The sequence below is a fragment of the Leptosomus discolor genome, chromosome 1, assembly GCF_034619465.1.
Source record: "Leptosomus discolor isolate bLepDis1 chromosome 1, bLepDis1.hap2, whole genome shotgun sequence".
Taxonomy (NCBI): domain Eukaryota; kingdom Metazoa; phylum Chordata; class Aves; order Leptosomiformes; family Leptosomidae; genus Leptosomus; species Leptosomus discolor.
In genome coordinates this window covers 1557273-1584012 of record NC_141391.1, presented here as the reverse complement: position 1 = coordinate 1584012, position 26740 = coordinate 1557273, and the positions used below count along the sequence as shown (strand labels likewise).

Sequence of the window (26740 nt, the reverse complement as noted above, 5' to 3'; positions counted from 1 at the left end):
TGATAACACATCTCAGCCCTGCTCCTCTGCTCCATCCTTGTCCCTGCAAGCCCTTTTATCCTTCAGTCTGGGCCCCTATGTCCACAATTTCGCATCACAGGGACCCCCACTGAGGCCAGAACCAGCCTAGTGCCTTTTTGCAGCGTCTGAAGCTATGAAGAGGTTAGAGAGATGAGGAAGGCTCGCCTTAGTATTTTATATTGCTGAGGCTTTAGAATAGTTTAAACTATACTTTGCATTATAGCTTTAAAAATAACTGTATCCATTAAAATATATGCTGTTTCTACTTGCCCTGCTTGGAAGGAGACCAGGGCTTTGTGGATGACGGGAGGTCACCAGCGTGCTGAGATGGAGTGGGAGGCAGGAATCCAGGCAGAGGAGGATTTCAGGACATCTAAGGAGAAAGTAGCACCATTGCCTGCTGAACCTTTGGTGAAGGACTGCCAGTAGTGTTGATACTGAAAACCCATGCCAGGATAAATATGTACTTGTTGCAATTTCAGCTGGTTTGGTTTTTTTTTTAAACCTCAGCTGATCCTTCATTTCTCAACTGTTCACACTGACATACATACATAGAAGACAAAGCAGAAGCCTGCCATGAGTTTTGGCTACTTCATCACGTTGCCTTACCCAGCCCCCGTTGAAGGATTTACAGAATTTTACACATTTACATCAAAAGCAACGTAGACATCGTAATACATTTCTTAAATACACCAACATCACACAAGCGCGTGTAGCTCTGGGCATGTCCACAAGGAGAAGTCAACACAGAGCAAGGGTGACCTTATCCTTGCACAACACCCTGAAGCACGGCTTCATCGTGATATCCTTGGTGCTCCAGAGCAGAAGGGTGGTTTTGCAGTGCTCCTCAGCTTGCGGGATCGGCAGTGGTGGACCACAGTCCCTCATCCAGATCCACGGTCTGGGGTGGTCCTCGCCAAGATGGAGGTGTGGGCAGGGACATGTGCGAAAGCAGTTGGCTTTGGACATTTTGTAGGGAAGAGACCTTTCCTGCATGAAGTAATGTAGGAAAAATTCATAATTATGCAGATATATTGCTATTTCTTTCGGTTTCAAGTGCTTCAAATTCTCTTTGAAGAAGTATGTTTTGGTGCAATGAATTAATGGCAGTTTTCTACTGTTGGCTTATTTGGTAACAATTCTTAATGCCATCTGAGAGATTCCTCTGGATGGCTCTTTCCTCTCCTTATCTATACTCCTCCTTTAAAACCCACAGGTTCTGCGGGTAAAACTGAAGCGTGCTGCTGTTTTGAGTCCCAAACCATAACTAGTTGTCTTCCTTTTTTTAAGCTTATCTGCTCACCAGCTCACAGTGCAGGAGGAGGCTGATTGAACCATCTGATTTTTATTTTGCTCGACATAATGCCTTTTGCTCCTCTAACTTCTGAGATTTTCTTTTTTTTTCCCTTCCTTTTTCCATCCCAGTCCATTAGTATAATTTGCTGTTCCTGGAGGGAACTGGTGACTCTTTTTTCCGTTTCCCAGGCACGCTGGTGGATGTGTTATTTTTAAGCCAGCCTCGCTACCTGCGGCACGATGACTCATTACGCAAAGTCCCCTACATTTTTGCCAAGAAGTCTACTTCTGGATTTAATTCTTGAGAGGATAGTTAGAAGCACAGCATAAAATCCCCAAATCCTTTAAGGATGTTAAAGTCACAAAATCTTCCCTAAACACAACACAACCATCTGCCCTTCTAAAATTAGGGGGCAGAGAGTGACCCAAGGACCTTGTCTTCACGTTGGGAGCCACCTCCTGGGGCAACGATGAGGGGTTGACTGCAGCAAGCCGTGGGTTTGCAGGGGAAAAGCGATGCCTTAGGCCGCGTGATTTAACGGGGGAGCACAGCCGTGTTCCTTATTACGGTTTTATACCTTTTCTGAAAACCTAAATCTGCAGGTTTCAATACGTAGTGCGTCTGGTATTTCTGCTTTGGTAGAGCTCTGTTTGCTCTGCAGTGGGTGGTTGTAGGAAACCGAGGGGAAAACCAGCTGTGTTGGGACATTGGGATGGACGTGTCGGGAAGCGGCGTCGGGATGCTTTTTGGATTTCCTCCCGGCTGCAGAGAGGTGTCCATGGTGTCTTGTGTTCCTGAGCCATCACTGAGTGGTTTGGGTTGGAAGAGACCTTCAAAGACCCTCTAGTCCAACCCACCTTCCACCAGACCAGGTTGCTCCAGGCCCCATCCAACCTGGCCTTGAACACTTCTGATGATGGGGCAGCCACAGCTTCTCTGGGTGACCTCTTCTGTCACTAAGGGGGGACCCTGATCCTGAAGAACCACGTTTCAGCTTTAAATCATGAAGAAACCCTGTCTATAAAACCCTGTTTGGAAGTTGGGAGTGGGGTACTTAGCTCTGGCGTGCTGGATCTCTACACGCTGCTTTCTGAACCGCGGAAACACCATCTTTCTTCAGCGAGCTTTCAGTCTGACTTGCACACGCGATACAGGGGGAAATAAGTCGTACCTGATCACATCTGGACACTGGGCACTGCTTTGGATCCTTTGAGATTTGGGCTTGTGTGTCAGAGGGCTGCAAAAATGCGAGCAGCGTGTGACAAGGTGGCCACAATACTGACTTGCTTCACGCTTGCTGTCGTTTTGGTTTGAGCTGTTGGGCTTGCGTGATCATAAAGACACATCTACCACCTCTGCGGTGCCCACACATGTATTACGCATTTTAGGAGAGTTTGTTGTGTATCTAACGTTCTAAATATTTCAAGATGTGTTCCTAAAATCCCTCCTGTTCTTCCACGTGGACGGGAAGCACTGATTTTGTGCCATGGCTTTTGGTGGTCTGCGGCCCACCTACAGTCCCACGGCCACCTGCAGGGATGGGAAAGTGCTGTCAGGACCTTCCTCCTCTGCATCTCCAGCTGATGAAGCAGATACGGAGCATTTTGGGGTTTATCTTTCCTTGTACCTTTAGTCTTCTGTGTCAACCACCCACTTGAGCTTCCTCCAGCGCTTTGTGGGCAGCGGTGGAAGGGAGAAGGGCGCTAAGAGCCCGGCTGCTTTCCGAGCTGCGGGGCCGTTCTGCCGTGCAGGTAGGGATCTGCTGACCTGGTGATGAGATCCCAGCAAGCGAGCCCTGGGCTTTTCCATGAGCTGTTCGTTTCTCAAATAGCATCTCCCAATCTCGCTGGCCAAGGGTGCGGGTTTCGAGCGATGCCGGAGGATGTCCTTCGGTCCTCCTCCACGGCTCTACGTGCCACCCGTCCCGGGAGCAGCAGAGGTCCCCTGCTTGTCCACGTAAAACGTGGCACCCGGGTAATACCACATGAGTCTTGGGGTTGTTTTTTTTTTTTAAACAAGCCTGGCTGTTTCCCCGGGTCAAAAACAAGCAAAAGAGGAGCTGCCACAAATTCATCACATCCGCCTGAGCAACCAGGAGAATGCACCTCGGCCATAAAATGTAATCGGCTTAATTAGCTGTAATTGCTTTGCTGAGTTGGGCTATCGCAGAAATCATTGTTTTATGGCGAGCAAATGAAAACTGTGCTGTGCTAAAGCATCCCTGGGCTGTCACCCCTCAGCTGTGGGTTTTAATATGTTTGTAGTTTCTTCTGGGCAGAAGTCTGTTTGTAAGGAATAAAATATTTACAAGCTGGGGGGGGAAGGGATTTTTATTTGCTTTTTTTCATGGTGGGTTTTTTTTTTTTTTTTCCTTTTAAATCTTTCTGAAGAGAAGCTCTACCAGAACAGCTGGTGCAAAAACATAGCTCTAACTCCAACATTTCCCAAAATGAGTTTGGTTTTTTTTTTAGGAGAGGGATTATAGGGCAAGAACGTGGTTTATCACACACTTCTTTAGGAAGCAACGGGCTTGAAAAATTCCATTTACGAACCAGAAGTAGTAAATGCTGCGTAGCCCCACGATTTCAGTGCTGCTGCTCGTCCTCCCTGGCTTTCAGTGGGTTGGGCAGGAGCTGCACCTGCCGGTGGATTTCTCTAGGGTCTGATGTGGTGGTCGGGGCATCTCATCCCAGCTCTGGGCTGGAAGATGAATAATAAAGACTTCAGGATAAGGGGTCTTTGTGGGATGACTGTGTTTCTTCGCTCTTTCCCAGAGAACCTTTGCACTTTTGAGCCGGTGAAATTAGATTTTATTTTCGCTAGAGCCTTTTTTTAAACACTGCTGTGGAGTTTTGCCAGTTCAAATATTATGTATTCTCAGCTTCCCCCAAGCACAATTTGAGTGTAATCTCCTGGCCCAAATACATGCGAGAGACCCATTAAGCCTTTTAACACCCAAACCCTGGTTTTGTTAATATTCGATGTGTGCTCCATCTGCTGCTGTGTTTGTCTAAAGCAAATGTATTTGAGAGGAATTCGCTTCGCTGGTCTAAGTCCAAAATGTCCAAAATACCATATGGACGTTTTAAAGTTAATTAGCGTTTTAAAATTCAATATCTAAGTTAAGGGTGTTGTGATCCCTAAACCCTCAGTCTTCCTGAGTTTAACTCAAGCTTGCCCTGTTCTTGCAACCCCAAATATTATATCATTTTGAATTTTTGTCTTGGCTAACCCTCACAAATGAAAATCGCCTGGTCCATCCTTTAAAACTGGCCCTTTTGGGCGATAGATTGATTCTGTAACCTTGTTGTGATCATCCTGGAATTGCCTTTTACTAGAATTAGCTGAAACAGAAAATTTGGTGTCCCCAGAGATCTCATTTAAGGGTGTGAATCAAGACTAGCTCCGGTGAAATCAGGAGGATGCTGCCAATTTTAGAGGAGAATGTGGAGTGTAAAAAGCAGAGGTAGGGAGCGGGGCAATGCTTGTGCTATAGGAGAAACTGAAGTACTGGGCAGTTTTTGTTGTGTTAACCCTTGCTCGTGCTCTGGGGATGCCCGGGGCACGCTGAAGTGGCAGTGCTGGGGACCTTGGCTTTGGCAGCACACCTGGAACACCCTTTTTAAGGTCGATCCAACACTGGCAAATTAAATTCAAGCGTCTCGAATAAGAAAAACTAAAAGTATCGTGTGGCCAAGTAAGGAGCTTTCCGCCGTCATTTCTCTTCCAAGCAAACACCTTGCTGTTCGTCCTGTAATAGGACAGTCCAAAAAAGCATTTCTGACACCTCTTACTCAACATTTAACTCCTCCAACCGGCACGGCGCCGGTCCCGTGAGGTCTGAAGCCACAAACCCTCCTACGCGGAAAATGGCGACGTGTCCCAGAAAACATTCCAACTGCGTTTCTGCAACCTTTTGAGTGATGGCAAATGAAGTGGGGGGGTAGTCCCGTGCCAGACAGACAAAACAGAATCATGTTCTGCTCAGCTCGCAGTTCCTGGGTGACTCGCAGCGAGCTAGCTTGTCCCTCGGCATGTCGGCGTCTCTGACTGTGAAACTGGGATTTCCCTTCCATCTTCCAGCCTTTTAAACCATTTCTTCACATTGCAAAGTTCTTCATATTGGAAAGCCACAGGGACAGACACCGGTCTGCAGGTATCTAGCGCGTGAGAGGCCCTTTCTGGATGCTGCTGTCATTGAAACGAGGAATATTTTGGACCTGGTTGTCGTAAACACCAACCGGGCAGAAGAAAGGCATTATGATAGATATGAAACGGGAGCAAATTCCCAATTCTGAAGTCTAAAAAGGCATCAGAGAGGCGCACTGATGCTGGTTCCCTTCCCATAGCTGGAAGCACGGAGCTCTTGCACGCACCGGCACCGTCTGTCGTGGAGCAGAAATTACATCTGGAACAAAACGCCAAGGCTTGAAATGGGTTTTTTTTCCCCCCTCCTGGCTTGAGAGCAGAGCTGAAAAGCCTGAAATGAAAATTAGCCAGATGAACAAGTGCATTTTGGCAATCACAAAGGGCTGTTTTCTGAGCAGTTATTGTAAATACCCTGCCGTAACCTATAACCTGAGGGCACGGAGAGCGCGGGCTTGCTCTCATGCCTGCCCGCATTTACGTTTCAAACTCCTCCAGAAAGAGCCTACCAGAAGTCCTCCCTTCAAGCCCCATCTAGAGTTGCCATAGAAACTCTGCCGGAGCAGAAGGGGACCGGCAGCGCCCGCTTCTGGGAGCGTGAGGCTCTCCTCGCCCTCCGCGAGGCTGCAGGGAGACGGTGAATTCGGGGTTGAAAAGCGTTTGCGCTTCTGTAGCGTTGGGTGTGAAACCGCGCGGGTGTTTGTGGGTTGGACTCCTGGGTTGCTGCGGGAGAAGGGGTGTCTCTGGGGCCAGAAGGCGTAGGTCTCCTCCTTGGTGAGGGAAGGATCTCAAGGAGGATCCGATGTTGAAAATTCACCACAGTGGAGCCTTCGCTGCGTGAGAGTTGCACCAGGCAACTTGACTTGAAGGTGCAAAGCCAGAACCACGATGTCCTCGTCTTCCTTCTCTTCATGTACCTCTCTCCAGTTTTCAGTTTACTGCAGCTTTTTTTCCTTCCAACTTCTGCAGCTCAGTGCAGATCTCAGTTCAGACAGCAAAATGCATATTCAGTATTGGGAATATAAGTAATTATTCCATTAAAGATACGTGAGTGGATCAAGGCTCCAGCTCTCTTTCCCCGAACTGCATCGCATCTATAAGCCAGCGAGAGCAGCAGGCGACTGGTGCTGGTGAAGTAAGCAGATCTGACTGGGAGTACACAGGGGAAAGCGGAGCTTTACAGGAAAAAAGGGCAACCCCGTTCCTTTTCTGACCGTAACCTCCCTCTAGTTTGTCATTCTGGATCAGTTCAGCTGCCATCTCAGGAGCCCTGCAGTGGCATCTCCTCACCTGCCGTGCACCTGTGTTGACCTTCTGAATGTTATAGTATATACAGCCCTGGAAAATGCTTTCTACACTATTCAAGAAAAGACAGAGGAAGAAACCTCTGGACAGGATGAAAAATGAGCTGTGTATAGTCACCGGGAGCAGGAAGAGGAACAGTTACTCTATTTTCCTTCTTTAAATTTAAGATATTGGCTGAGTGAAGGGCCTGATGAAGTTGTTGTGCTTCACCCTCATTACTCTGCAGTAAAGAAAACCAGATTTCATTGTGTTTTGAAGTAAGGATTTTGAAAATAACAGAGATTGAGAAGGAAAGAAGTAGTTAGTCGCAGGGCAGTATGTGCCAAAGCTTCACGAACCTACTGCCATTCTCCAAGGGTGTCAACAAGTCCCTGCAGGAAGGAGGTGGCATTTCCAATGGGTTCAACAAGGTCCCTCAGCAAAGATCTGCGGAGAAACTAAGCATCACAGGAGGAGAAGGAAGGTCCTTTCCAGGATAAGGAATTATTAAAAGGTAAAAAGAGGAGGGTAGGGGCTTTTCTGGTGAAGGGGTCCTGGCGTTTGGCAGAGGTCGGTGGTGGAAGCTGGGTTTGTTCAGCACTCTCAGAAGTGACCTGGGAAAAGGGACGAGTGCCGAGTGCTAATTTTTGATTATTCAGGCCGGTAAAAGACGAGGGCTGACTGTGAGGGTTTGCAGTAGCCTCTTGTGAGACTTGAGTAAAGACGAAATTCAGTATAGGTGAATGTGAAGTGAGGCGTGTGAGGAAAAGGAGTCTTAATCTCGCAGCTAAAACGCTGAGGTCTGAGCTGACTGCTCCCACTCAGGAGGAGGGTCCTGGACCATGACAGTCAGCGCTATGAAAATACTGCCTCTATGCTCAGCACCTGTCCAAAAAGGCAAATATTACGGCAGGAATTAATCAGGAAAAAGAGTTGAAGGCCAGAGCGTGCCAGTACAGCTCTGGGCATTTCCCTGGTTCACCCACCTCTGGAACACTCTGGGTGGTTTTGGCCTCCATCTCAGAAAGGCTTTAGGAGAGCTGGAAGAGGTTCAGAGAAGGACAATGAGGGCAAATAACGGTCTGGAAAGGCTTCCATATGGGGAGCATCCAAGTAACCTGGAAAGCTGCAGCCTAAGACATGGCCAAGGGGAATATGAGAGAGGTCGACAGAGCCATGGGTGACATGGTCGCTAGAAACAAGTCACTCCCCATTTCTGTAGTATGAAAACTAGGAGCCATCAGCTGAAGGAAAGTGAACTGTTTGCAAGAAACCAAAGATGAAGCTTCTCCAATGAGTATTTGGGCTGTGGAGATCCAAGGCTGAAAGCTTACGTAGTTCAAGGCAAGGCTTGACAAGACCGTGGAAGGGAAATCCACTGAGAGAGAAGTAATAAACAATAAATGTGGTGAAAATATCTAGCGCAGGAACTCCTCGAACTGCAAATGGCTGGAGGCTGGGAGCGTACTGGGGGGAAATCATAAACTTTTGGTTTTCCTCCTCTCTTCCCCAGACATCCTAGACATGGTTTTGGCCACTGTCACAGGCAGGGTGTTGGACTAGACAGACCTTTAGTTTGCTCCGGCACAGCTGCTTGTATGTCTTGTCCCAGACTCTATAGCCCACACCTCGTGTCAGCTGAGCGAGAATTTATGGTGCCTCATCACGGTGAGAGACTTGGGATGGGGCACGCTCTGCCCTGCTTTGGCTTTTTGTGGTCGCTTGGCTGAGAGGTTAAGAAGTGCCGGGCATTGGGTGCACCCCCAGTCTGGGATCTCAGGTCCTCGTCCCAGTGCTGGCGTTGACCCTCTGTGCAGAAATTGGCTTCATTTCTGTGAGTCTTAATGTTCAGATCTGTAAACAGATGCTTTTACACACCTGCAGTCTGGCTTTACGCTCCTCCCCTTGGCTACTGACCCGTCACACTCCGGCAGCAGCAGCGTCCTCTTCTGCAGCAGAGCATCCGTGACCGGTCGCACCCCGAGAGGGCAGTTCTGCAGGGAAGGGGCTTGGCACGACCTGGCCCATGGCAGTGTTTCTCCCACCTTGACTGCACCAGCCGGCTCATCTCGCTGTGGCTGACCTTCCCGCAGCCTACAACGTGCCCCAGCGCTACCTGCTCTGCTTTAGGAAGGAGTTTCTCCAAGGTCCTTGTTCGTTCTTGGTCCATGCCCTATCCCTACAACTAATCCGAGGGCCTGACAGCCATCTTTCGTGATGGAAGAATTCAGGAACAGTTCCATTTGCCTGAGCAAGAGGAACACTTTTTGCTGAGATAATTTTCCTGGAAGGAAGGAAACGGGCATTACATTTTAAATTGAACATGTGCACAGCTTCTCAGAGGGAAAGCCAGCTTTGTCCATCACCTCACTGCTGTGGGATCTCCACAAGGACCAAGGGTGACCCTACCAAAGCTGTTCAGGTCCGGGTCTTGACGACACACACTTGTGCCTTGTGTTATTCCTCTGGTAGGTGGTTCAGAAGAGGAAAGGTTTACAAGCAGGGCTACGAAAGCGATACCGTTGTCCACTGCTGGTAGGTTCAAGTCCTTCATTGATAAGGCTCTTCCCAAAGCCCAGCTGTAACCTCAGCATCAGTTGTCCTTCGAATGAATTGCTGGTCTCCAAGCAATATCTCCGAGTGTTTGTGCTCAGCTCGACTTGCTGGTAAATAATAACCTTCTCGATGGAGCTCCCTCTCCAGCTATGGGCCTTCCCTTGGTAGGTTTGCCTCTCGCTCTTCCCCGGTGCCATCCTGTGCCAGGGCGTGCTGGGTTACGTGATGGCACGGTGCAGCTCCCGCTGTTCCGGCGGCATGGTCTGTCCTCTTGCTTACGTCCAGAGCCCATCGTGGCTAAAGCACGGCAGGGGATATCAACATTTACTTAAAGTCGCTTTTCCTGCACTGCCTGGTCTTCCAAAGAAACACTAACTGGTGACAAGTTCTCCTAAGGGAGAGCTGCAGGTGGACTCCTGAAGAAGTTGCTGGGGTTTTGCAGTTATGTCAGCATCTCTAATAAAAGATCTGTCCTCTCCCAGCAAGCCCTGGCCTCGCTGGTCTGTTCTGCTTGGCTCTGGACAGGCCTGTTAGTGGTTACCCAGCACTGGTGTGGATGTCTGGCTTTAGCTGGTTTTTACCACGGCTGGGATTCCTTTGAGGAAGAATGAAAATCATTATTCTTCAGGGTTTATCTTAGGGAGAATAAGAGGAATACCACTTGGTCTTCTTCAAGTTTAGCAGTCTTCTGCTATCAGAACTTATTTTAATCCTTCCAGCTAAATATTTCCCTAGGGAACGTTATCGGATAAGGTGGAGCCACAGTTCAGTGTTTTAAGAAAAAACTGAAATGGCTTCTTTATCTAGGGCTTATGCTTTCTTTGGAACAACAAACAATTTTGTTTTATCATTAGAGGCTGTTCATATCTTGCTTTGGATTAGTCAAATACAGAATGAGGTAAATAATTGCAGGGAGCATTAATATTGCGTGCCTTAAATGATTTTCTGGAACTTCTTTCCCATAGAGACTTATCTCAGCGTAGGAAAGGATATGACATATGTCTCTCGGCCAGAAGTTATATTGATTGACAGTCTGTCAAGTTCTGTCACTATGGTTTATTTATAGTATGTGCCTTAAATAATCAAACTATCTCACTAATATTTTTGGACAGTTGCTCCTAGTTTTCAAGATGAGTTTGGCTCATACAAATGCATCCTGAACGCAGACAGCTGCCATAAGGCCTGGGAGGTTTCTTTGGGATGTAGGTGGGAATTCAAACTGGGATGGGACTGAAATAAAAATGGAAGTGGGAATCATGTCTTTAGGCCACCACCTTGCAACTATACTGGACCTTAAAAAATGGTCTGAAAGCAAGTTTTATCTGAGCAAGAGAAAATGAAGGCAAGGAAATTTTCTGTGCTGAGGGTGGTGAGACCCTGGCCCAGGCTGCCCAGAGCAGCTGTGGCTGCCCCCTCCCTGGCAGGGCTCAAGGCCAGGCTGGATGGGGCTGGGAGCAACCTGGTCTGGTGGGAGGTGTCCCTGCCCAGGGCAGGGGGTTGGACTAGGTGGTCTGTGAAGGTCCCCTCCAACCCAAACCGTTCTGATTGCTGTGAATGCCTCGGGCAGAGAGATGGCACGAAGCACGTTGTGGGATGGGAAGGACGTACCCGACTCCAGCCGCAGCCCCGCTGCCTTCAGCGTAAGCCCGCGGATCCTCCGCCACCGCCGCCCCTCTGCAGGCTGGGGGGGGCTTGGCTGTCTGTCTGCAGCTCATCACGAGGCCTCTCACCAGCCCGAGTGCACAAGGGCGACCCTTGAACAGCAGATACCACAAATTACCCCATTTAATGAAAGGTCGTTACTTTTCATAGGCTCGGATGGCAGCGCTGACTTACAGTCTCAACAGCAGCGAGTGTGAGACAGAGAGTTCCAGCTCTGCAGGAACGTGTCCAGTGCAGAGTCTCAGCCCGAGTCCCAGCAACTCCTGGTCTGTACGGACATCAGTGTTCAAAACTGGGAACCAGCAGCACCAGTGATGCTGTGGGTGCCTTTACCGTCCGCGTGACGGTTGGTTTGGCGTGGCCGCGGGCAAGGAGCAAGAAATAAGTCGCTGCTTATATTCAGGTGAAAAAAGAACCAACTCCAGGAAAGCGAGCAGGTTGTCAGATCTTCTTTTTTTTAAAAACAGTTGCTGTGTCTGGTGAATACGTGTTCGTTTGACTGCTCTAGTCTTGGGCTGATGAGGCTTGAAGCAGTAATAAGGGGGTGGCCCTTTTTCATGGGAATGAATGTATTTATTACCCTCAGAGACTTCAGAACTGCTGGATTCTCAGCCATCCATTAACTTGCTCTTCAGAACGGTTCCACCCTTGCTTTCAGCTTTTCCTCTATTTTTACATCCATTTAGCATGAGTGGGCTGCAATAGTTCCGTGGCAAGTGAGCGGTGGCACACCGGTGGTAATGTGGGCCGAGCAGTGTCAAATGAATCCGGGCTCAGCCTCTGGGCTCCCCGCAGCGTCGAGATGCATTTGCAGATGTGGAGGCTCGTCCTGCGTAATGCCCGAGGTGCAGCGCGCTGGAGAGGCTTGGGCAGGACTTCACGTGGAAGTGTGTGCGGTTGCTGTGCTCGGTTCAACTGTTAAATGGTTCTGGATGATTAGGGGAGAAAGAAAAGGTTATGCCATCCGTCCTGCTGTAGTTGCATTTGTGAGCTGGCAAAAGAGGTTTCACTCAGATTCATATGATTTTAAATGTTAAGCATAAACCAAAATAGGAATCAGTTTAGGAGGGTTTCAGCTCTGTCCTCCTGAGTGGGACACTGCTTCTGGAGTTACCTTTGATTTGGAAAACTCTGCGAATCGGGGACGTTTTGAGCTATAAAAGGAGTTTCAGTACATCAGATTTGCCTTTTAAAATGCACGAGGGCAAATTAAACTGGGGATAAGTGAGATCTAACGGAGGAGATGTGTCTTGGTGTTTTAGTACCGAGTTTGACCCGAGTTCCAGCTGAAGGATGGTAACATCTTAAAACACACTGACGATCTAACGTGCAGTCGTTGAATCATACCTCTAGCACCCTGAGAGCCCTTAGTCTGTAAGTCACTTGTGACAAAGGGCTCCTGGCTGGTAAATCAAGTGCTTGGTCTCGGAAGCGTTGCTCTCTGTCGCCCTTGGTGCAGCCCCGTGCCCCCCAAGGCAGCTGGACCCATAAAAGAGCAGCCTGACAGCGTTGGGTCGTGGTTTGTGCGAGGGGGTGAACAGGCCGGCTGGGGCAGGGTGATGGGGCAGGAGTACCTGCTGCGTGTCAAGTGGGCAACTGTGTTGTGTCAGGGCAGTTCTGCACTAATTTAGGTGGGATGAATCTGGAGCAATTAATCTTTGATTTAAGTAAGTGATGGTTTAGATAGTTCCCATTGAACAGGAAAGGTCCGTGTGAGAAGCCACTCAGAGGCACCTCCCATGCACCCAGGGATGTGCCCTGGGGGACGGCTCCCCAAAAGGCAGGGGGGGGGTGCATGGCTCAAGCCCCGAGCTCTGCAGCTGTGTGAGGAGCAAAGCGGGCTGCAAAGACATCCTTCTGGATGGAGAAAGGCTCGTGCCGTGGAAGAGCGAGGCTTGTTTAAACCTCTGCTGCAAGGCGTTTCCTCTTCGTAGCTCTTCGTCTCTGGAGGCTTGGTTTCCAACGCAGAATTAGCTCCCAGACGTCCTTCTCAGCTGTTTTCTCTGTGCCCCCCGGTCACCTCATAATTAGGCACGTTCTTTCTGGTGTCATTGCTACGAGCAATCAACGTTCAGGAACGTTGCTGCAAGTCTGGCTGGTGGAGGCTTGGGCAGAGCTAGGCCAGGAAGCCTGCGTGGTGTCTGCTCTAATTTCTCAGCTCTGGGGTAATTCCTCAGGTACAGAATTTCCACGTTCATGTCCCAGAATGTGACTTTTTGCAAGAACACATTTCCAGTCAGTCTAAAGGGAAAGGATTTACAGCAGCGTGAAGTTGAAGACACGGAGTTTCCCATGTTTCTGTCCTGAGGAGATACTCATAAATACTATTTTTGAAGAGTTTCTGAGGTCTAAGCAATAAAGAATGAGAAATGGTGGATGGGCTTCAAATTTTCGCCTGCACAATACATCGGCTTCACACGGCTGACCTGAAGAGATGATTGTAAAGGTAAAATGTTCGTAGACCTTTTGCAGCTTCAGAGCTGTCGCTTAGCAGGGACAAGCTGGCACACAGTGTTTTAGGGGTTTAAATGAGAGAATCAGAAAAATGGTGCCTTGAATTTATCCGCCTCGGAGCGATGAACGACAAATATGGACAGTTTTGTGGCTGCCCAACTTTTTAGTCTGTTGGTAGTTAATGAGCTCTCGAGATAGTGCCACGAGTATCTGAGCAACGGTGAGCTCGAGTCCATGCTGGAGAGGTTCAATGAGTTGAAGTGTGGTTTTGTAGTGCCTTGTCCTGCACTCAGATAAGGGACTTTATTATCTGTCCCTGTAAAAATGCTTGTGGTTCAGCCACTATTGGGAGCGTGTCACTGCTCGAGACCTGCTAGGAAAAACAATGAAGGAGAACGATTTGTCTCGTAAATTAATTCAGGCTGCTTGTGGCAATCGAAGCCCTAATCAGATAATGGCCAGCGGAAACTCTTCTCGAAAAATTAAATGGCCCATTTTGGACATCAGTGTGGTGACAATTCATTCACTGGTGGGAGGCTGAAACACCTGGGCTGGGCGAGAGGCAAATTCTTTTTCAGGGGTTTCAAGAGTGCCGACGTCCTGCAGAGACCCAGCGCTTGTGGTTTTCCAGCGCTGCGTTGGCTGGTGTGTTATTTAGATGCTCCTGATGATTTTGTTTGTGGTCTGAAGCTGGAAGCTCACCCTTACGTGATGTGTGAAATGGTGGGCGAACGGGTTATGGTGGATGCTGCTGGCAGATGCCACACCCTGGGTGCACATGTTGAGTTTGGGCTGCTCAAAACCGGCGGGCTCCTTTTGAGAAGGACTTGGGTATGTGGTAACCAGACTGGGTCAGCATAACAGGTTCAGATCACCGTATTTATTCCTTTTCTAAGTATTCTCGAGTGCTCTGTCTGCTCCATTTTTTAAGGTCTGTGCAGACAACAGGGTCGTGTCTCCATTTCAGCAGGGCTGGAGGGAAGAAATGAGTGGCAGAGCCCCAGGGAAGGTCCCTGAAGTCCACCGTGGTTCCTGAGCACCCCACTGTCTCTTGGATGTGGCTTTTGTCACATTTGTACGTGGAGGAGAGCACAAATCCAGAAACAGGAGGACAGGAGGGCGTGAATCTTATGATACATTGAGGTTTATAGTGTGCCTTCAGAAGGCTGTGTTGGATGGGTGTAAGAAATACGCACGGTAGATGACACAATTAGAAACGTTAATGAAATTGGGGGGGAAGTGTGGCCAAATCTCTGCTTGGTACCACATGTTGGTGTCTCTGAAGCTGCAGGATTGGACCTAAAGCTTATGGAGACAGGCTGGCAGCCTAAGGAGGTTCTTCGCTGTCAAAGGGTATCATGAAAATGCATCTGCAGTTTTGTGTTTTTGTGAATTCGCTCAGTTTTTTCAAATCCAGACTGGAGTGATCTGCTAGAGGGAAGTGATGCCATCCAGAAGGACCAAGATGGGCTTGAGGAGTGCCCCTAGGTGGACCTCTTGAAGTTCAACAAGACCAAGTGCAAGGTCCTGCACCTGAGCCAGGGCAGTCCCCAGTACCAATACAGGCTGGGTGATAAAGTATGAAGGACTTGGGGGTGCTGGTGGGTGAAAAGCTGGACATGAGGCAGCAACGTGCGCTGGCAGCCCAGAAAGCCAACGGCCTCCTGGGCTGCACCCAGAGCAGCGTGGGCAGCAGGGCGAGGGAGGGGATCCTGCCTCTCTGCTCCGCTCTGGTGAGACCCCCCTGCAGGGCTGCGTCCAGCTCTGGGGGCACCAGCACAAGACAGACACGGACCTGCTGGAGCGGGTCCAGAGGAGGCCACGAAGATGCTCAGGGGCTGGAGCAGCTCCCTGTGAGGACAGGCTGAGAGTTGGGGGTGTTCAGCCTGGAGGAGAGAAGGGGCCGGGGAGACCTTAGAGCGGCCTTTTAATATATCAAGGGGCTTTTAAGAAAGATGGAGAGAGGTTTGTTACCAAGGCCTGCAGTGATGGGGCAAACGACAGTGGTTTTAAACTGAAGGAAGGTTGATTTAGATAGAACATGAGGAAGAAATTTCTTATGCTGAGGGTGGTGAGACACTGGCACAGGTTGCCCAGAGAAGCTGTGGCCGCCCCCTCCCTGGCAAGGTTCAAGGTGAGGTTGGAGCAACCTGGTCTAGTTGAAGATGTGCCTGCTTATTGCAGGGAGGTTGGACAAGATGACCTTTAAAGGTCCCTTCCAACCCAAACCTTCTGCGATTCCATGATTCTGTGGATGGAGGTTGGTCATTTACAGCAAGGATGGTCGCTTGGGCAGTAGATCATAGAATCATAGGCTGGGTTGGGTTGGGAGGGACCTTATAGATCATTGAGGCTGAAGTCTTCTTGAGAGGAAGCAGAAAAATGGGGAGAAGACCTTTGAATTGGGTGCTCCCCTCTACAACTTGCTGTGAGTGTCTCCTGTAGTGCCCAGATAGTTGAGGTAAGGGCTTGGGGCGGGCGTGAGTGCAACTGAGTACCAGCTGAGCCATTTCATGGCTGGTGGGAAAGACTGGCCAAGCCTCCAGCACCTTTGTCCCTCATGCATGGTCCTCTGGAGCCTGGCGGTGCCGACCTCAGGGTGTCACAAGCTTTTTTCCAGTGGCTTGTAGGAAGGATGACCTGGAGCTGGTTTGCACCTGGGGCTGGGTACGAGTGCCCTGAATTTCAAATGCCGAAGTGAGTGGAAGGGAATAACACATCTAATCCTTGAACGAGCCCAAATTAACCCCTCCCCTATTATTCATATTAATAATATGAATTATTATTCAATTCTTTAGTCCTCCCCACCCTTCTGCTAGCCTTTCCTCCAAGGGCAGCCCTTTGCCTGTTGACATCTTCGGGTTTTTTCTCCTCCCCTCTCATTTCTCCCCAGTAATTCAGCATTTCTGCTGTCCTGATGTACAGACTAACCACAGCAGCCGCGTAGGAGCTGGGGACCTCGGGACCAGCAATAAGCTAGCCCAGGAGGCTGCCAGGGTGGAAAGAGCTGTCTTGAATGCCCCATCCAACCATTTCGTGCAGAAGAGGTCTGCGGTGAGCTTGGGTACACAGTTACACACGCAACTGTCTGGCATCTAGGCAGTAAAATATATAGAGAGAGCTGGAAATATAAGGGAGCTGCTTTATTATGGGTGTTCCGAGTATATCAGAAGGAGCCTAGGCTAAGCAAAGCTGGTGGTTAAACGCATTTGAAGGCTCTGTAAGCCGCTCTTTTTAAATTTATTTCAGGAACTCCCTTGCTAGTGCATCTCCTAAAGGTGTGCGTGTTAAAAAGAGGGGGCAGGTAGCTGGGGCGCGTAGCCTAAAAGCCGTGACTCAAAAGCAGCCTTGCACCGAAGAGGACAGGGGTGAGCAGAGCTGGGAATGATGGAATACCAACATTTAGAAGTACATGAAAAATTAAAGGCGGCTTTAAAATGCCTACTTGGTGCAGCCCCGTGTGCTCTTCGCTTTGCACAGCCGGTTACTGCGTCGTCGTTCTTACAGCAGTTCAGTCCGGGCTTCTCAGGGCTGGAGTGCTCTGTGTTCCCCTGGGGGAGAACATTCGATGAGCGCTGGCTTTCCTACTCCTGTGGACTGCGGAGATGATATTAAATTAAAATAAAGCAAGGCAACAACTTTTGGGTTCTCCTGTGAGGAATCTAATCAATTTTGTTCGATACGTTTTCATCTCATTTTCTTTCCTTTCTGCATCGTCGCTGTTATAAGGCCCCCAGCCCCAGCAGAAGCAGGGTCCCATCGTGTGCAGATCTGTACAAGCAGAAAGCAAAGGAGATTTTCTTTCTGTCCCTGACATTTTCACGTCTCCAGCAGGAAGCCCCTGAAGATTAGCAGTGCTCAATGTAAAACAAGGGGGTTTGGCCCACTGGCTGTTATTTTTTGATTCAAGGTGAAGAGGCAAGACAGATGTGGCAGGAGGGGAGCAGGGTCAGCGGGACCAGGGATTTACAGGAGGTCTCTTAGGGTATCCAGGGGGAAAATCAGAGCAGGGTGTTGGATGCTTTGGTGCTGCCGCCTCTCCTGAGCTCATCCCTGGTCGTTGGATACGGGCTTTGATCCTTATCCCCCAGGGGATGCAAGACATTGGGACCATCATGGGGATTGCAGGTTTTGCTTACTGGGGAAGCTTGTTTGTGGTCATTTGGGGGATGAAAAAGATCCGACAAACCTAAATCTGAACGGCTCAAAACCCACTAAGGTATAAAAATGTCTCATGTATGTTTTGAGCGCTGGGAATTTTCAAGCGTGTTTCCCCTGGCGGCACAAATTGCCCCAGATTCTGCCACTTTCTTACCTTTCAGGATGTCCAAAACAGGAGCGAACCACAGTCATTTTCCTGCACCTTTCCCATCTCTGTTTCCCCTTAAAATAGAGAGGACAAGTTTTCTTGCTGGAGGTCAGCACTTACCAAAGTTTATGAGATCAGAGTGGACGACAGAGCAGAGCAGGGCTGGCTGCATCTTTTCGCATCCGAAGCTATTAAGGCTTCCTTGATAGAAACGGTATTTATCTGAAATGAGATTACTCTGAAAATGGCCATACCTTTCTTTCAGAACTACAAAAGATACCACGGTAAGCAAGATGCTGTCCTACCAAGCAGAAGTTAAACCCCAAAAAAAAAGAGAAAGGAGACCTAAATAGGCAGTTGTCTCTGTCTGCCTGAAATAACTGTGAAGTCTTTCAATAGTTGGCTAGACGGAAAAGCTTGCCCAAAGCCACAGTTTTCCTGCGGTCTGAAAGTCGTCTGATTTATTTCAGGCTGGTTTTTGACGTATAAACCTAATGTTGAAAATTTTGGTCTGAGGAAAAGAGAAGGGTTTTTTTTTTGCTGAATTTGAATGTGTGTGTGAGTGCTGGTGAGATCTCAGAGGGCACGGATGAAACATTTGCTGCGTGTAGGCACACAGGACTAAATTTGTCATGGTTGTTGACTTCGGGACTATTAGTTAAGGGCTATTATTAAGCGCTACTGCAGCACTTCATGGGATCCAGGACTTACTTGGGGGGATTAACCGGCAGCAAAGACCAGAAGAACCTCTTGGTGCCCCAAGAGGCTATCATCTTGATCCCATCCCTAGTTGATGAGCAAGAGACTTCCCAACACCGTGGCATGCACACAGAGCCATCGGCTACTAAACTGTCTGATGAGGAGGTGAAATCCCGTGTAGAAACACGGTTGAGAGAATTGTAGGGAAAATGTACTTGGTGTGGTCCAGAATTGAGCTGGAGTTGGTTTAACACCCCTAGCCAGACTGGTCAGGAGGCAAAGCGGGATCATCAAGCTTGAGCAGGCAACGGGAGGACCCTGGAGCGATGAATGTACTGGAAAAGCAATTTTTAACTTCTAATGAAGCGGAGAGTAGGCAGGGATATTTCTGATTTAAGGTCTTCGTCATTAATGTTCTGCTTGCAATCACGGGATCTGCAAATAACTTTCCGAGGAGCTTCTTGATTGCTAAAAGGCTGTATATGTTCCTGAGTGTGATGACAACGTGGTTTTATGTAGCCTGAATAAATAAATAATAAAAAAAAAATCTGTTGAACTGCTGCTTATCCAACATTAACTACAGCAATTTTTAATTAACCTGATTTAGAAGCCAAATATATCGCTGATGAAAATGAGAGGGTAGAACATGCAGTCATTTATTCCAGTACAGTGGTCATGATTGTTGAATTAGATTTATTGAAATGAACCTCAAAATTTTGCCGCAGTAGTCAGCTGTGTCCGAGCGCCAGGTTTTCGAAATCCGCGGTGGAAGAGCAGCGAGCTTTGGGGCCTGGGAGGGAAAGGTTGCGAAGTGTTTGTCTCGGTGCTGAGCAAGGGGGAGGAAAGACTCACGCTTGCTTTGATTTAATAAAGCAAAAAAAAAAAAAAAGAAAAAAAAGATGGGGTGCGAATCGGCTGCTAATTGCCTCTTTCCAGCCTTTGCTGGCACCCAGCAGACAGCGTCAGCGGAGCTTGGCGTTGGAAAGACTCTCCAAGGGTCATTTTGCCTGCCGCTGGGGTGGCTCTGCTCTGGGACGATGGCCAACGAGAGGCACAGATAAAGGGGGGCAGCGGCCACGGTGGCTCAGCACAGCGAAGACAAACTCTCCGCCAGCCGAGGAAGGTTAATACGTCCCGTTCGGGCTGTCGGGAGGATTTACGCAGGGGCACGTCGGAAGGGATGGAGTTATTGGAGTGTTACCGTTTTCAGCCAGGAAGACTTCCAAGATATGGAGGTAGGGCCATAGACAAAAGCAAAATGGAGCAGACGGAGGCACGGAGGGTGTTGCCTGTGGTCTTCATGGAGGACAAGAACTTCTGACGACGTAGGAGCTTGGTGCGAGACGTCCGCGCCCTGTGCGGGTGCACGCCGGGACGTGGGGCTGCGGCGTGCAGTGATTGCCAAGCCCCCCACGGAGCTGCCTGCCTGGATGGTTTCCTCTGAACTCCCTGTGACCGGTCGCGGTGAAGATGATGAAAACTGAAGACGCTCCGCAACCTTTTCTAAAGTGCCCATTTAAAACCCCGTGCGGCTTCAAAGGGTACGAGCTGCCGTGCGTGTTCCTTCCAGGTGGCCTGGCAGGTAATCGAGTCCCTCCCAGGGACGGCAGATGTGCAGCCATGAGTGAATATAAGGGCTGGCATGTTTTCACGCAACCTCTCTACCTTCCCTTTAGCGAGAAGGTGCGGTTCATGGAGGTGCTGAGCACCGAGGACTTGGGGCTGGGCACTGTTGGGATGCGGAGCGCTGCGATGGTCAAGCTACCACGGCTGCCAGCAGCCAAGGGAAACTTTTCAAATATAGCAGTGCTGGTGGGTTTTGTAGCCGAGTTCTGCATTCGGTGTGTGTAGCTTTCTTCAGAGCACGTTGAGCGTTCCTGCATTCTGGTTATTGTCCTCATTTCCTAGAGGAATAAGGATGAAATATTGATGATGTCACGTGTAAGTCTGTAGAGCACATTCATAGCCCTTCCTGTACCCTGGCCAACTGAGAATACGTCTCTGCTTTATCTCTCGGCTGTGCTGATGGCCTCTTTGCTCACACAGGTTGTTTATTGCTTCCCAGGGATCACAGCATCACAGAGCGGTGGGGGTTGGAAGGGACCTCTGGAGATCATCCAGTCCAACCCCCTGCTCAAGCACGTTCACCCGCAGCAGGCTGCACAGGAAATCCTGCCCTCTTCCCTCTCCCTGTTGCCAAAAGTGTAATTTCTCTTTTTTCCTTCTCGTTGCAGGTTATCCGACGGGCTATCCCACTGCTGCCCCAGCCTACAACCCAAACATGTATCCAACCAGCAGCCCCGGCTACGCCCCAGGTAACAATCTGTGTGGATGGAGATGAGATCAGGCGTGCTGAAGCAGGCAGCAGGATTTACCTTTTGCTGCTGGGTGTACAAAACTCGACAGTTTCTGTGTCCTTGTCAGCAGATACTCTCCAGGGAAGGGGCCTGTATTAAGCTCTCCCCTCCCTAACGCTGCCATTAATGCCCTCCATCGGGAATATTTGTGTTGCAAAGTACTTTTAAGCCGTGAATTACGTCTTGATACTAATCCTAGGAATTTTACCCTGCTCATCGCTGTGGTACCTGGGCATTGGTGGCTTTTAATGTTTTCTGAATAGCTCATGCTGTCTCCCCAAGGTTGCCTTCCCCTTCCCCCTGCTTGTCCTTCCATCCTCCTTCCATGTCGTAGCTGCAGAAATGTCCCCAACCGCGTCCTTGTTTGGTATCTGGATCTCCCACGCCGAGTCTTTGTTCTCTCCCGCTTTCCCGTGGCACTAACGGACTCTGGGTCTGTCCTAGTGTCTTCTTCTGCCTGGCTCCTGCCCTTCACACCACCTTGAAAGGGCTCTTCCAAAGATGCAGCAAGCTCTTCCTGGCCAAACTCAGGAGCTCTTCTGCCATAGCCTTGGCGTGCTGGTTATCTTTAACAGCAGCAGCCGCACTCTTCTCCATAAAATCTTGTTTTCCCTTGGCTTTCCCAGTTTGGCCAGTTGTTTTCTACCTCTGCTGCAATGTGTCCATTGGGACGTGTTTGTCATCTGCTGCTTCCAGCTTTCCACGGAAGCCTGGCCAGGCTCTGTCCTTTATTCCCTTCTCCATTACTCCCTGTCTAACTCTGGGAAACTTTACTTGGAGGCACAAGGTCTTCATTTTTCAGGAAGGGCTTCATTTTTCACACCAGACTCATGCTCTTTTGCATCCTCCTTTGCAGCTCCTCTGAACCATCCTGCCAGCCAGGCTGATGGGTGATGCGTTCATCCCCCATAGCCCAGCCCCTACCCTGGAGCCCTGCTGTCGTTGCCATCTCCAACCTTGCAAAATTCTCCTCCATCCCTCTGGAGAGCTGGTACAAAAATGATTTCCCTGTTTCATCTCCCTCTTTGCCTCCCTCTTGCTCGGGTCTAGCACAGGCTACTTGGCTTTATCTACAGAAACAACACCCACTCCGTTCATTCTTGGTGTCCAGAGCCTTTCTGCTCTTCTGGCTCAGCCAACAACGTCTGTCACCTTCACCTCCTACCTTTCCAAGCAAGCTTCTCCCTTGTTCCTTCTGCTCCATTCACTGGAAGGAGGCTTCCCCACAAAGCCATTTCTCGTTTGAATTCCTCCGTTAGTCATGACTTCTTTTGACAAAAACCCGTGACTAGATTGCCGCGCTCCTTCCCTTCCCTGCTGTTGAGCACCATCTCTCCGCACCTCCCTGGTTTCCACTGTCGTCTCTTGGCCAAATACGTGCCCAGCACACGGCTCTGGTTCTGTTGCTCTGTGGATGCAGAAAAAGGTCTGGATGGAGGAGGACACAACCTGCCCAGGACCTTCCCACCTGGCTGGAGAGAGCTGGAGGGCAGCCTGTGGGTGGCATGAATCCAAACGCAGTCATGCCCTCTCACTTTGAGGTTGAACACCTTGTCTACATGAGGTGGGGAGAGGGAGGAACTGCTCATAGCCAAGGGCTGCCAGTGATTCATGTAGATTAGGACAGAATGTAAATTAATCACGGGAGCTGCTGTCAAATAACTTCCAGCAAGGACACTTCTTGTTCCAGAAGATGTGGGGCTGCCACTGGTTTTACATCGGAGAAGTTACTCTGAAACAGGAGTCATGGAGTAATTCCCACCCGTCCACGAGGAGTTGCCTTCACCACAGCATGGACTAATGAGGTTCTGTGCTTAATGAGGAGTATTTGAGTTGCTCTGCTAAATCAATCACTTGCTTTTTTGTGCTTTTGAGTCCAAACTTGGAAACCTTTGTAGAAAGCTTTTTCTTTTTTTGAAGACTTCTCTTAGGCCCCCGCTCAGGAAATAATTTGACTGAAGTCAAACCTACATTTAAGTACTCTCCTGAAACCAGCCCTTGAGTTTTTAAAGCCCGGTTGTCTGCTTTCAGCCAAATTTCCTGGCGGATGTGAGCCTCTTGGCCTGACGAAGGGTGGTAGAAACCCAAGGGCTAAGTAGCAGTTTCAAAATGTAGCTCTTACCCAGGGTGAATTAAGTGAAAGGTAGCATTAGAAAAGGAGATCTCCTGTTTAATATCAGTCTTGAGATCTTGTTGCCCAGAGAAGCTGTGGATGCCCCATCATTGGAAGTGTTCACGTTCAGGTTGGACGGGGCTTGGAGCAACCTGGTCTGGTGGAAGGTGTCCCTGCCCATGGCAAAGGGTTGGACTAGATGGTTTGGTCCAACCCAAACCCTTCTGTGGTCAGAACGTTATTTATTAGCGGTGAGGTTTTCAGGCTGTGGTGTGTTATCAGAACATTTTCGTTAAGGGATATGGTCGCGCAGGTCAAATGCCAGAATTGGCAGTGTCTGAGCTGTGATTGGAGAAGCCTTTCTGAAATCAGGACTGGCCCTTTTTTCATGTTTTTTTTTTTTTATGAAAAAGGCCTGAAAAAGTCTCTTGCTCACCCATTTCCAAGCATACAGTGGAGATGAAAAGTAATATCTCGCCCTTCGTTTTGACTTCATGTCTTTTCAGTTGGCTGAGATGTTTATGCTGAGTGCTTCAGCTCAAAAGAGCTGCGGGATTGAAAAAATTCTGAATAAAGCCGTCTTTTCAGCTAAGCGTTCAGTCGTCATCGGAGTGAAATAGATGCTTGTGTAACGAACACAGAGCTGGACTTTGGGGCCAAAAAAACCCTTTCTCCTCTGAATTGCCAAGTTTTCAGTCTCCTGGTTGTCATAAAATCAGTGGATCCCCGGGCTCGGGAGTTTTCCGAGGCGGATGAAGCAGTTGGTGCTGGCTTCTCCGTATCACAGTTTAAATTCACTGTTATTTTGCAAGGTTATTAAATAAAGCTGTTTACCGCAGATGAGTCTGTAAGGGTTTTGTTTGGCTTTTATGTGCTTCTGGTAGGGTCTTTGACTGCATTTCTGCCCACTGAAAATCTTAACGAGTAAAATGAAACAAGTTTTGTTCCCCTAGATGTGTGCTGGCCACCCTTAAATTCCCTTGAAGGATGCAACACTGAAAGAGTAAAGTGAAAAGAGCATAAAAAACCCCCACAAATTTATTAGTAGCTTGTCCTGCCAGAGGCTGGCAACGTCCTCCCTGCTCAGGCAGGGGTGTGAGTACAGCAGCGTTCCTGCGTATTGGCCTGGACGTTCTAACATGTCTGTTGTCCTCAGCCACTGCCTGGGGAGATGGCCAAGGGGACACCCAAGTGAGAGGCAGCACCAAATCACTGCAGGATGAGAAATTTTTGGGGGGGTCTGTCTTGCTTCTTGGACCTCTCGAACACCATCCTTGGGAGGCTGGAGTTCCTATTGGAAACCAAATTGAAACATCCCCCAGAAGTGCTGCGTTGCCATCCAAACAAAATACTTTTCTTCGCAAAATCTTGATGAAATCCACACGTTCCCCTGGAAAGGTTTTATTTCAGCTCAGTTTAATTTTCCAGATTAAAAAGAAAGAAAGACAAAAGACCAGGAAGTTTTCAAGCATTTTAAATAGCTGCGGCAATCGCCACATTTTGGGAGGATTTGGTTCCCTTCAGCTGTATAGACAGACCTTGGGTCTCTAACCCTTCCAGCCCAGGTCCCTCTGTAGTCAGTGGAGAGACTTTTGGTCTCTCTTGACCTCCCCAAAGAGACATTTAGCCCGTCTTTGGGGACAGACTCCCATGGGTGCCTGTCTGTCCTGCCAGGAGAGCTTGAGGTTCATCCTGCCTGGGATGTCCTTCATGCTCATGAGGAACAAGAACCCAAGGGGAGTTTGTAGGTGCTCTCTCAAGTGAGATACATAGGTCAAGATACCTTCAGAGAAGGAGACCTCTAGGATGATGTTTTATGGGACTGCTTTCATGGCATAGGTAGGAATAGATGGAGAAATGGGACCCACCTGGCGTAGGTCCTGGCGTGGGCTGGAGGACGAGCCTCCTTCTCTCAAACAAAGAGGTTGCTTGCACTCACAGCAAAGACAAGAAAGAAATGGATGCACCAACTCAGCGAAGAAACAGTCGAGAAGACCAGGAGAGAACAAGGAAACACGGGGATCACCCTGGAAATCAGGGTTCGCAGAGGCGGGCAGCAGTGAGCCCTTGGCACCCCTTCTCGAGCCCCGTCGTTCCTGCAGCCGTGTCTCCAGCCTGTGTCCTCCGCCCGGCAGAAAGGAGCCGCCACGCTCGGCGAGGGCCAGGTTGTCCACCTGCCCTGGTCTCTCCTCCCTGAAAACGGACAGAAACTTCAGAAGCTTCCTCACAATTGTTTGGTACGGAATAATCTGCCCCAAACCTTGCTAGTCAGCATCTTTCCTACGCACAAAACCGCAAAGGCTTTTGATTTTTTCCCTACCTTTGTCCTGGTGGCTGTGGCTGTGGGTGTCCTCCCTTTCATTAAAGATGCTTCACCTCCCCCGTGCTTTGATTCTTGCTGTATTTTATCACTACAATACTTTGCAGCCACCAGTTCTGCGGCTTAATTAAGGCTTGAGTAACTGATTTTATTTTTTTTTTAAAGCCATGCAAATAATTGTTGCTTTAGATTTGCATGATGTGAAAGGGGAACCGAAAGCGCTGGTCCATCTTCTTTGTGCCAGCCAGCCTTTTGTTCACTCCCCCTTCTGAAGTGCGGTCCTAATCTTCACCGACTTGCTTTCTCTAAAAAAAACAACCCTCTGATCGCTTCTGGCCCCCCCCTTGCCAGATCTTTTTGTGGCGCAGCTTAATGCTCACGCAAGAAAGCCTTTGCAGCCGTCCCGACATTTAAATTTCGTTTCTCTGTTTATGATTCTTAAAAAAAATGCTTTTAGTAATTCCTGTATTAGACATCTCCTAATGGCCAGAAAGCTGACAGGTCATTCTGCATTGAGAACAAAAATCTTCCAGTGCCTAACACCCCATAGCTAAGCACTAAATTAGCGAGGAAATGGTGAAGATTAAAATTGGTGCTCCTCAACCCGGCTCCTCTTGTGCAGAACCCTCCATCCTCCCCACAAACACTCATGCAGCTCTTGAAATCAATGCAATTTAATATCACAGCGGGGTTTTTCTTTTTTTTTTTTCCCCCACTATTTGGAGATATATCTCGTAGGAGGCATGGTTCAGAGCCCTCAGCTTGGTCGTGTGCAGCCGGGAGGAAAGATGCTTTCAGGGGTTCTGCTATGCCCAGACCAGCGGCTCGGGAGCCGGGGAGGCACAAGCGCCAGTTAGTGGTGAAAAAAAAGCCTGTGTGATGAACAAAAAGCCCGTGTGATGCTGTGAGTGAGGACAGCATCTGTCAACATTATCTTCAGAGGCAGAGCAAAGGCTGCAGAGGCAATCCTGGCTCGGACCTTTCTTAAATTTAGAGGCTTTTTCGAGCTATTTGCAACTGCCTGCCAGTTTTTATTGAATGATGTTTGTTAAGATCCCAGTTCTGCCGCAGGCAAGATGTCGCATTAACAGCTCCAGGAAGCAGGCGTGGGCTTTGCCGCTCAGGACCTCCCAGCATCGCACCCACTGTCAGTGGTCACTTCTCTATGGAAAACAGATCTAAAGGAGAAAAATTAAGAATTTTTTTGGAGAGGCAACTGCTGCAAAATAAGCTCCATAAAATATTCCGGCGGTGGGTATGTGCAGCAGAACAGGCAGCGGCCTCCGCTGTGTTAAATGGAATTGAGTTAAAGTGATACTGTGGTTCAGTGGCTGAGTTAAAAACCAGTCGTCTGTGTCGGTACGGGGAGCGTTTACTCAAATTCAATCAGCTGCTGTCATACAGGAGGCTGGAAATAACCCCGCCGCGGAGAAGAACGTGCTGCTGGGGTTCGTGCCGTCCATCAAACACACCAGCAATCAGAGGGGATCAGCTTTGTTTTGAAAATCTTTGATTCTGAAAT

General features: G+C 49.0%; 1 protein-coding gene across 1 annotated transcript in view; it reads left to right on the top strand.

The window, feature by feature from the left end:
* Window positions 1-26740, top strand: part of FAM168A (family with sequence similarity 168 member A) — a 96407-nt gene that overhangs the window by 53237 nt on the left and 16430 nt on the right. Inside the window, exon 2 of the mRNA XM_086481597.1 lies at window positions 20663-20743. Coding sequence (XP_086337723.1) covers window positions 20663-20743 — 81 coding nt within the window. The remainder of the gene's footprint in view (window positions 1-20662; window positions 20744-26740) is intronic.